Source organism: Vipera ursinii (genome assembly GCF_947247035.1).
Source record: "Vipera ursinii genome assembly, chromosome: Z".
NCBI classification, from domain to species: Eukaryota; Metazoa; Chordata; class Lepidosauria; order Squamata; family Viperidae; genus Vipera; species Vipera ursinii.
Genome location: NC_139517.1, coordinates 13,988,002 through 13,999,471, shown reverse-complemented (window position 1 = coordinate 13,999,471; position 11,470 = coordinate 13,988,002). Strand labels below are relative to the sequence as shown.

The window sequence follows — 11,470 nt, the reverse complement described above, 5'->3', positions numbered from 1 at the left end:
TCTCCGAAGACTCAGGGTGGCTTACAATCTAAGCACAAATCAATGTGCTTAGCAATAGCCTTCATTCTATGTATATGCCTGCTTTATTAGGGCTTTTGCCCCCCCAAGCGGCATTATTACAAAGTCAGCTTATTGCCCCCAACAATCTGGGTCCTCATTTTACCTACCTCGGAAGGATGGAAGGCTGAGTCAACCTGGAGCCTGGTGGGGTGCAAACCTGCACTAATGGCAGGCAGCTGGTGTTACTTAAGGAGGCATTAGCCCACTGCTCCACCAAGGCTCAATTTGTCTATTTATTATAGAAATCCAAATGAATTTATATTTAATATGCATACATAAAATGTCAGTATATCAATTTCTGATCAATAGGATGATGGGTTTTTCCCCCCCAAATTTAATACTACGGAAAAATGAAAGGCAGTTTTAAAAAGTAACTAAGGTCTAACGCCAGTTCTGGATTTATTATTCTAAACATAATAAAAGCCTTTATTTCTAAAATGCAAATTTCCATCCAAAATGTACCTCATATGAAAGCTTAATCCTATTACTCTGCAGAAAATAGAGGAAGGAGGAAGACCTGGACCTTTTGTAGTTTTGCGTGTTTGTGTGTACCAGCGCTAGATGGAAATTTGGAAGTCATAAATGTTGTTTCAAGTACTGGAATTGAATAAACCTCACACCCTTCTTCATTTCAGCACCATATATTGCTGCTGTCAACATCCTCTTGTCTTGTTATTATTTCTGAAAAACAGACGTCAAAACCCTCGTGTTGACTTTCACCAGCGGTTTTTAATTTACCTTCACTCTGACCCTGGAAAACCAATCACATGGAGAGGAGACAATATCCGTTCCTGGCAGTATGAAGAGATCAAAGGGATTGCAAACATTTCTCTTTTTTTCCCCCCGCAAATTTTATTAGTTAATCAAAATACAAAATACAGAGAAACAAAGAAAACGAAGATAATGTGAAAATAGGGGAAGAAAAAAGTGTTGGGTAAAGGAGGGGGGAAAAAAGGATTGACTTCTGACTCCTTTTGGCCCAGTAGAACAAGGTAATAACACCTTGACTTTTTATTTTTATATAACACCGTGCTATATGGTAGCCGTTTCTATATCAAGTCAGCAAAACCCAAAATCAGAAGTTTCATATTTTTTTTCTAGCTCAAGCACAAAGTCCAGAAGAGGTTTCTTAGTAGCAACAAAATTAATTGTGTTCTTTTCTATAACCAAAGCAGTCGATTTAGCCATCTCTGCTAACTCCATCAACATTTGCAGCCCTTCATCCTTTGTGGGAGGATTGCAGACATTTCTCTGCTAATAGCCATTTCCGTGTCCAAGTCCTTATCCCCAAATTATCACTTTAGGAATTCTAAAGGTCTCCTTGAAAATCTTGGAGCCTCGGGTTGAAAGACATGGAAAGAGGGTCTCTGTTATTCCCTGTTTTCCTCACGGCAATTCAGACATAGAGAGCAAGCTCTGGGGTTGATTCAATCCAAGGTATTTCCTTTTGTTGTTGTTGTTGTTGTTGTTGTTAGCTGCGAAGTTGTTTCCGACCCATCGTGACCCCATGGACAACGTGCCTCCAGGCCTTCCAGTCCTCTACCAACAACGCTCCTCCAGGCCTTCCTGTCCTCTACCTAGTTTTATGGTATCTCCTAGTTTGATGTTATTGAATTCAAGCCTCCTCTAATTTCCCCCAGATCCTTGCCTGTCATGTCAGATGATGTGGAGAAGAATGAGGCTCCTCCAGAGCCAGAGGCAAAGCAAGATGAAGGAGAGAAGAAAGAGCCGGAGCCAAAAACTGAGTCAGAGGGAAAGCTGGACCAACAACCAGAGCTGGAACCTCCACCTCGTAGCCCCCCAGCACCAGAAGCCCCTCCGTCATCCATGCTGGTGACCGTCACCGTTGAAGAGGAGAATGTGGGGGGACCACAACTGAATGGGGATCCTTTGGGGCTGAGGGCCGGCTCAGCGGAGGAATTAGGAACCACCCCAGCCCCTCCTGGCAGCCCCCCGGCACGGTCCAAGTCAGCGTCGCTGAACGACCTGAAGCCACAGAACAGCGTCAATGGAGGCCCGCGGGCAGTTGCAAGGGGCAGCTTGTGCGGCTCTCAGGTGCATATTGCGGGCACAGCAGCATCTTCGCGGGCCAGTCTGAGTCGGCAGGCCTCAGCAACTGGTTCGGCAGCTGGGGAGGCTGGGGCAAAACCCAGAGACTACATATTCTTGGCTGCTCTGTCCTGCTTTTGCCCCATCTGGCCGATCAACATTGTGGCCTTCGTGTACTCGGTCATGGTAAGTGCCTAGGCGGGATTGGGCAATTAAAAGAACGACCGGCTAAGCAGATCCTGCAAAACGCTTTCCCCAGCATGGCTGAATGCTGGTTTGCATGCACCCTTTCCACCCAGCCTACCTACTGCTGCATCCAACACTTCATCCCCACGAGACAAAAGAAGAGAAGTACACTTACTCATGCAGGAGTGGAACAGGCAGGATAAGCTACTGTATATAAACAGGAAGCAAGCTCCACTCCCCCTCACACTGATGATGTTGCCTATTTGGGTAAGGAGATGTCTGCAAACAAAGAACCAAGCTCAGAGAGCAGCAAGGACCCACAGTTCAACCCTGAGCCAAAGATACAGGCAGTCCTCAATTTACAACCATTGGTTCAGTGACCATCTGCAGTTACAACAGCACTGAAATAAGTTACTTACAACTGGTCCTCACATTTATGACTGTCACAGCATCCCCACATCATGTGATCAAAATTCAGGCACTTGGCAATCAGCTTGTGTTTCAAACAATTGGAGTTTCTCGTAGTCAGGTGACTTTGCCATTTGTGACCTTCCCAGCTGCCTTTCTGACAAATGAAGTCAATAGGGAAAGCTAGATTCCCTTAACAACTGCAGTGATTTAATTAAGGTGTGTGGCAAAACAGATCCTAAAATCGGTCTCAACTCACTTAACAAGTGCCTCGCTTAACAAACAGAAATTCTGATCCCAACTGTGTCTGTAAGTCGAGGACTACCTGTATTCTCTTCGATTTCCATTTTTGGCCCCTCGTGCCAGGGGAGAAATAGATCCCGCTTGCTTTGTCAAAAAAGAAAGGACAGTACAATGCTGTGGCCTGTGTAAAATTTGCACATGCTAATCTGTCTATATATGTGCGCATATGCACAAATGAAAAAAAAAAATCTATCGTGCAAACAAGTTCGGCTTAGTGGGCAAGGATCTGAGGGGAGGGGGGCAAAAAGTCAAAGTGGTGTCACAACCATGCAGTTAATGCACATAAAGAGGGGATGGGTTTGATTGTGTGGTTCAGGCTGTCATCCTGACTTTTCAGATACCCCGGTACAGACATGTCAAACACAAGGCCCGGGAGCCGGAGCCGGCCCACGAAGTGGTTTCATGCGGCCCACGAAGCCATCCTGGAAACAGTGAGGGAACGGCCCCCACTGCCTTGGCCCTGGCCAGAGACCCTCCTTCTGCCAGAGACCCCCAGATCTGTCCCACTCCTGCCCAGGCCCCCATAGGCACCCTTGATGCGAACGATGTAGAGCTGGCCACGCCCACCCAGTAGGCCATACGCACGCTAGCCACGCCCACCCAGTACGCCACGCCCACCCTGGCCATACCCACCCGGCCCCCTGAGGGCAACCGCGATGCTGATGCTGCCCTCAATGAAATTGAGTTTGACACCCCTGCCCCAGTAGATGATTTTTTCATGCCTGATTGAGAAGCTGTCTAACGGTTAATATCTCAGCTTCTCCTTCTTCTGGGTCTCTAAATCAAACATGGCCTTTGCAGTCTTTCAGTCAGAGCTTGAAAAAAATGCCCAGGGGTCATGTGGAAATGGTTGAGGTGCTCAGGTGAGCTCTTATATTTTTAACATCATTTTTCTTTTTGTTCCCTCTTCAGTCCCGTAACAGCTTTCAGCAGGGAGACATTGATGGGGCTCGGCGCTTGGGACGGGTAGCAAAGCTGCTGAGTGTCGTGGCCCTGGTCGGGGGCTTGCTCATCATTGTGGCCTCTTGTGCCATCAATTTTGGAGGTGAGTGGACAGGAAAGCACCGCATGACGGGAGGATTTCTCTAGAGCAGGGTTTTTCAAACTTGGCCCTTTTATGACTTGTGGACTTCAACTCCCAGAATTCCTCAGCCAGGCACGCTGGCTGAGGAATTCTGGGAGTGGAAGTCCACAAGTCATAAAGGGGCCAAGTTTGAAGAGCCCTGCTGTAGAGAGTTGTGATGCTTAGATTTTAGACCAGTGATTCCCAATCTCAGCAATTTTAAGATGTGTGGAGTTCAAGTCCCAGAATTCTCCAGCCAGCATCCTGGCTTGGGAGTTCTGGGAGTTGAAGTTCTCCCTTCTTGGTTGAGGAACACTGTTTTGGACTACTTCAGAAGATGATTTCAGAATAAAGACTTCCTTTTCTTAAAATGGAGTCTATGTTGATACTCTGTGGAGTGGACCCCACTGGGGAGGACAAAGTCAGATGAGGTACTGTGTTGATTGTGCTGCAACCATTAATGGCTGCTAATGTTCCCCCAAGAGAAATAAACTGCTATAATCATCATCATCATCATAATACATTGAAGAGTCTTGTTGTGGCAAGAAGTTACATAATTATGACCCAAAAGATCATTGACAGAGAAGCAGCCCACATCTACAGTACAAAGTCTGGCTCATGGAAATCAGCATTCTTATTAAAACCTGCAGCTGCTCCAGAAAAGCTCTTTTTTTTGGGGGGGGGGTCAGTCTTTTTTTCTGGGGAGGCCTATGAGCCAACCAGAGCATTGTGAGACTTTGAGGTAACCAGATAAGATATAATTATCAATATTAATTATAATAGATAAAGCCCCAGCCTAAGACCTTTACCACTGACGATAGCAAAAAAAAAAAGAAGAAGTCAAAATTGCAGTCAGGGCATCAAAGCCACACCTGGTCTATTTATTCATTTGCCACTGTTATTACTTTTATACATAACTCAAGGTGGTATATACACACACAGTATTCCCTCTTCCTCCTAATTTGCCCACAACAACCTGGGGGGGGTGGGATGGGCTAAGAGAGAGTGATAGGCCCTAGGTCAGCCAGCCAGATTTCATGCTAAGGGAGGATTAGAACTCATAATCTCTTGATTTCTAGCCTGGTGCCTTAACCACTAGACCAGGGGTAGGAAACCTTGGCTCTTTTATGACTCGTGGACTTCAACTCCCAGAATTCCCAAGCTAGCCATGCTGAGGAGAAATGGAGAGGTTTCCATACTGAGCCATGCTGGCTCAGGAATTCTGGGAGCTGAAGTCCATGAGTCATAAAAGAGATACCCCTGCACTAGACCAAATCTTTCTATATATCACCTGTGCAATCTGTATAAAAAGAGGGTGGGGCTTTGATCACATGATCACAACTGCCATTTTGACTTTTTTGACCCCTGCACACACCTGAATCTCACAACTTCCCTTGAAATAACATCATGAATCTCCCCTTTGCTTTTCCTAATGGTCTGCTCCTGCATGCTTCGGGTTCCAATGAGTGCCAGGGGTAGGGAGGGTGAATTGAGCACATCTGAGATACTAATCCCTCATGTTTCTCAACAAATAGTAAATAAGTCCCTTGTTTTGCTCTTTTTTCCTGTGTTCATCCTCCCCTCCTCGATTCCTTTGCCCTTGTCCCCTTTCCCTCAAACCTTTCTCCTTCCCAGTCTTTCAGTGAAGGCGGCCCTTGGCTGCTACTGCACCCCTAGCCTCAAAATTTCCACCTTTGGAGCAGGGGACCTGTATGACTACAGCGCACCCATCCCTTCTCATCCCACCCACCTTCCCTGCATCCCAGAACCATACAAAGCAAGAGCACAAGGATGGAAACGAGAGGGAGAGAGAGAGGGGGGGGGCGGGGAACGCAAATGAAAGAAAACCCGCAGAAACTGGAAGCAACCCCCCTCCCCATCCAATGGAGAAAGAAGGAAAATGGAGGAGCAGGTTTGCCACTTTCTCTCCCACAGTCTCTCTCTCTCTCTCTCATTTTCTTTTCATCCCTCCGTCCATCCATCCATCGGTTCAACCGATGACCTGCCTGCCCATCTTCCATCGACTGCCAAATTTCAACAGCAAATAAAACTCTTTCAATGTTCCATGTTTACAAGAAACTTCTGGAGAAAAGCTCTTCCCCCCCCCACAGTCCCTATGAAGATAGTGGGGGGGGGAGCATGTTTACACGTTTTTGCTGGGAACAAAGGAAAAGAAAGAGCCTTGGAAAAGAGGAAAATCTGATCTCTCCTCTGTGGTTTTTACAAAAGACAACAGACAGGGATGTGAAGGAGTGGGCTCAGAGCCATGAATTGGTTTACAAACTGGCAGTGATGGAGCAACTTAGAGCAACTTACCACAACTTCAAAGATGAGGTATCCAGGTGGAGTATAATTCAAATAGGTGTGTTTGCACACCTATAAGACATCCAGAAAGGCTTGTATAACCAAACACACCATCCCGCCAATCAACCAGTGGAAAAGAAACGACAACGGAATGGATGAAATTGTCTGAAGGAATCAATTAAACCAACAGATAGTCAACAGCTTGAATCACAAATGTATGGTGGAAACTGGTGTGAAAGTGAAGATGAAAAAAAGGGGGGATTCCCCCCCCCACAGAGCAAAAGAAGGAGGTGATTGGCAGAATGGGCTTTACGGAGAAAAATGTTACAGGTCCAACACACCAGAGTGAAATGACAGCAAAAGAAGTTGGAAGAATTTGGCAACAGAGCTAGTGGAGGACATGAAATACCTGTCTTGGGAATCCTACAGAAAAAAGTGAGATTGCAATGTTTAAAATGTGAACGTTCAAACTTGGCCCTTTTATGACTTGTGGACTTCAGCTCCCAGAATTCTGGGAGTTGAAGTCCACAAGTCATAAAAGGGACAAGTTTGAAGACCCCTGCATTGGAATGAATGAAATGAAGGTTGTAGTAGAAGTAAGTGTTGGGGGGGGATGTTAGCAGGCATGCCATTCAGAAGTTGAGAGCATGAAAGAGATAAAGACCATTTCCCCCCTCTTTTTAAAGGACCAGCTGTAGCCAGAAAAATAGGATTGCAAAGCATGAATTTGTGCAGCGTCTTTAAATTGGTGAACCGACGTATTAACCTCAGAATCAGGCTGTGGGAAGAGATGAATCTTGGCCAAACACTGCTTAGAGAAACCCAAATATTTAGCAGATGTGAGAGACAGCTGGGGTATGAATGTAGCAGGAATTCAGGGTGGCTATTGGGCGAGTTGTGGAACGTGCCAAGAAATTGTGGGGAAAGACGGTTCCAAGATCTTACGCTACCTGAAACAAAAGATAAAATATTGATGTGCAAAAGCAGATTTAAGTATCCCATTGTACTTGTAACTTAAAGAGGACAGGACAGGCTGCACAGCATTCATAGTTTGGTTGTCCAGCATATTATACACAGTGATTGCTACCCCCTTAAATCTTTGTGAAGCATCTGCCATCAAAGGCACGTTAAACAGGATATCTTTCACATATCTAAGTCCAGACCCACCCAGAGGTCATGTGCACACTGGCTGGACTTGATGGGAGTTGTGGTCAAAAATATCTGGAGGAGTCCAGTTGAGGAAACTGAAGTTCAGTATCTCTTCTTGTTCAGTCCTTTTCTTTGGTCAAATAAGAGATTGTGAACTTTTTTGCTCAGTTGCTTTAAAAGGCAGAAAAGGCAGAGAGAGGAAGGACACACACACACACACACACACACACACACACGTATCCACATGCTCTCTTTCACACACACAACAGAGGAGTTACTGTACTGTACACCTTCACCCTCACCATGAAGAGTAAAAACCCTACACATTGTGAGGATCAGAATTAAAGCAGCGACCAAGAAGATGTGTGAGGGAAGCATAAATGTGTTTATATAGAATAGATACATACAGGAGTGAAGATGTGATAAGAGAGTAATATATGTTTCCACCCTGTATATATATTATATTATTTCTTCTCTGCTGGACAAAGGAAGCGTATAATTCTAATCTGCCATCGGAACTGTGCTATTAAAAACAAAATAAGGCACCCCTGTTATTGGAAGTGTACAGATCCTAGTCAACATTATCCACAGTGTAAGAGTCAAAGACAAGAAGGAATGGGATAATACCACCTAGTACTAACAAGTAAAAAAGCAAGACATTCTCTAAGGGGGGGGGTAAAGGAGGGGGGAAGCCTGGGATAGATGGAAGTTTGCGTGATTCAGTTTAAAAACCAAGACAGGTGGAACACAACTATCCTTGGAGAAGGAAAGGAAGCTGGGATGATACAGACCCCTCCTTGGATGGAGAGAAGATCACTCCAGCCAGAGAGGGAAGCACATCTGCCCAGTGGGCTCACCAGATGTGACGCAGCAGCACAGGGAGGGACAGGTTGAACGATGTTGCTTTGCTGAGAAATTTATTCTTGAGAGGCCAAATGCTCCATACAAGCCAGAAAGACAGAATATCTTGAAAAGGGTCAGATAGACAACCACGTATGTGATTGGACAGAATCTACTTGGGGGGGGGCGAGGTGGGGATGGCAGGGGAGGAGAACAGGGTGAGGGAAGGACACCAGCAAAGAAGTTGTGTGTAGCAGACACTAAATTTACACCCAGCACAATGTGAGTTTTATTTCTTTTCTTTCCCAACCCCCACTGGCTTTGCTTTCCTGCAGACTGTTACACAAAAGGGATGGGGTGGGGTGGGTGGGTGGATGGGACACTAGCAGCCTCGTGGCAGCCTCCTTTATAATTTGTACTTGGGAGACAGCATGGAGCATTACTTAAGCGGGAGGAGAGTATGAAACTCCTTCCACTATTAATCCCATCTGCACGATGTACAAGCCTCTGGCTCCCCCCTGCCAACCGTCCTGTCCAATTAAGCCAAGGAAAACCAAAATGGCCCGTCCCCCGATAGATGCATGGTGCAGGTGGGAGGGCAGTTTTGGTGGAAGGAGTCTTCTCTTTGGCTCACGTTAATCTCTAGGGGGCCGAAAGGGACGGCTGGCAGGGTGGGGCCCAGGGTTGTTGTATTTTGATGTTGAAATGCAAGTATTCTGTCTGCATGTTTTTATATGCTTATATTTGGGGCAGGGAGGGAAATCAGGATCTTGGAAGGGAGAGAGAGAGAGAGAGAGAGAGAGAGAGAGAGAGAGAGAGAGAGAGAGAGAGAGAGAAAGAGAGAGAGAGAGACGTTAGGGTAGTGAATTTCTCAAGCCTGGCAACTTTTTGACATGTGGATTTCAACGCCCAGAATTCCCCTGGCTGGGGAATTCTAGGAGTTGAAGTCCACATATCCGGGCTTGAGAAACACTGTGTTAGGGGAGTGAGATTTAAGACAAGATCATAGCATTCAAACATGGATCAGTTTGGGGAACAGGCAATTGATGGAGCTGCTAGCTAGGAGGTGCTTTGGAGTCACTCAGGATGGAAAGAGGTTCATCTGAGGGGGATGCAGGGCTGTGGGTGCCAGTAGCGACGGTGGGTCAGGAAAGGATTGGATCAGTTCAAGAAATTGAGATTTCACACAGACCTAGATCTAAATTTTATAGATAAAGGACCGTTTAAGAGTTCAGAACAGACCAACCTCAACCGAACAATATGAGAACAAACAATTGTCAGCAAACTGGGCTTTGCTGGGCCAAATCCTGTGAATTTAAAGGGAATTTATTTCAACTTCTGTTGCCAAGAAGGGGAATGGAATAACCAATTCCTCCTCTGGAGCAGAAAGTCAGTCCCCGAATCCTAGTTCTCTCACTCAAGGTGACTTGTTAGTTGACTTAAATTTTAAATTTAATCTTAAATCTGAAGATATGAGGCCAAAATATTATTTAGACGGGCAACCTTGGTTGCTGTCCTCCCATGCTAAAGGAAAAATGCTCCTTGATCGTATCCACTGAAATAGCTACAAGGGCGATCTCAGGAGAGAGAAAATGCAGATTACTGGAGTGTGTAACAAGTAGAATTTGGGTGAAGAGGTAAAGAAAGAGATGTTTAGAGTCCCATGGGAAGAGAGGAAGGAAAGAAGGACCTAGAATGAAGGAAAGGCTGGTTTGTAAGGGGTTTTGTTTACACATATCAGTTATTGAATGAAAATCACATAACCTATATCTTTGACATGCTGCTTGATAGATGTTTTCATATCGGGGTGGGCAATGGTTTGGATGCTAACTGATAAAACTTTGCTTTAATATCCTATTCAGGGAGGAGAATTTAGGCTTTTCTATGGGGAAAGAACAGGGGAGACTATTTTTTATTCCTTCCTTCCCCTTCCCCCTTCCACCAAAGTGTAAGATGTAAATTAATTTCCTGCTTTGTCGAGAATTTATTGTGCTTCTGATGGTGCAAAGTTGAGGGGCCAAAGCAGAATACATTATCCATTTAGTCCTCTCTCTTCCTGGGTATATGTGGACAACGAGTTTCCTGTCTACAGAGAATCAAATCGTGCCATTATTCTAAAACAGCATCCAGTTTGTTATCTAGATCCACTCTTCCCAAACTGGTGTCGCCATAGAAGTGCTCACCTGCAATTCCCATCACCTGAAGACAAGAGACATCACAATTGAATGCCCAACAGGTTTGGATGTCATCCAGTTAAGGCTGACCTCTACGCTGCTCATCAAATATAGTTATGAGCGAAAACCTGACCAACAGGTTTCATTACGATTTTGTAGATGTTGCTGTTTATTTCCTTACATGTCCCATTTGGTTCTTTTGACATGATTTGTTCTCATCAATTAAAAAAGATTCCAATCAAAATAAGGAAGGGATAGACTGGTCTTGAATCTGGGGCTCACCAACCCTCTTGGTGAGATTCAGAATTCTATTCCTTTCGCAGGTTGGGTGGGCTCACAAAATATTATAAATCTTAGTACCAGTTTGTATAAAGGTAGTGGGTGGGTGGGTGGGTGGGTGGGTGGGAGAATGGACCTGATCAAATTATAAACTGCTACAGACTTTTGTATCAACGCATGAATCGAGTAAAATAAACTCAGATGCATGAAGTGGTGTCAAGTGATTCTTCTGAGAAAATTGGGGGACGTCCAAGCCATATGACGTCACCAGCCTTGTGTAAATTCACAGCCTTTTAAAATCCACAATGAAAATGAAAAAAATAAAAAAAATAAAAAATGCACACTCTTGTTAAAGCAGATGTGTTTATTTCTCACATTGTTCTGTTTCTATGAGTCACAGCCAGCAATTACGTAGCCTCGGGTACCAACAATTTTGGCTTCTACATCAACCAGGCATTTTCAGATGGACGGCTGGAATTACTGGAGCAGAAATTTTAAGTAAGACCCCAGGAGAAGTGAGCAACCCTCAGCAATTATAATGCAACTAACAGATGCAGCCAAGATTTGGAAAAAGGTCGTCCTCCCCAGCCAATGTCTCAATGCAAACAGACACAGAGCATAAAATGACATATGGAACAAAAAAGGAAGTTTGCTG

The 11,470-nt window shown here is 45.0% G+C and overlaps 1 protein-coding gene across 1 annotated transcript; it reads left to right on the top strand.

Moving 5' to 3' along the window:
• The first annotated feature begins 942 nt into the window (after window positions 1-942).
• On the top strand, window positions 943-6,102 carry PRRT2 (proline rich transmembrane protein 2). The gene is made up of 3 exons (XM_083378014.1): window positions 943-2,295; window positions 3,919-4,051; window positions 5,705-6,102. The coding sequence occupies exons 1-3, from the start codon at window positions 1,714-1,716 to the stop codon at window positions 5,713-5,715; spliced, it is 726 nt and encodes a 241-aa protein (XP_083234140.1). The 5' UTR covers window positions 943-1,713; the 3' UTR covers window positions 5,716-6,102.
• Window positions 6,103-11,470: the final 5,368 nt, after the last annotated feature.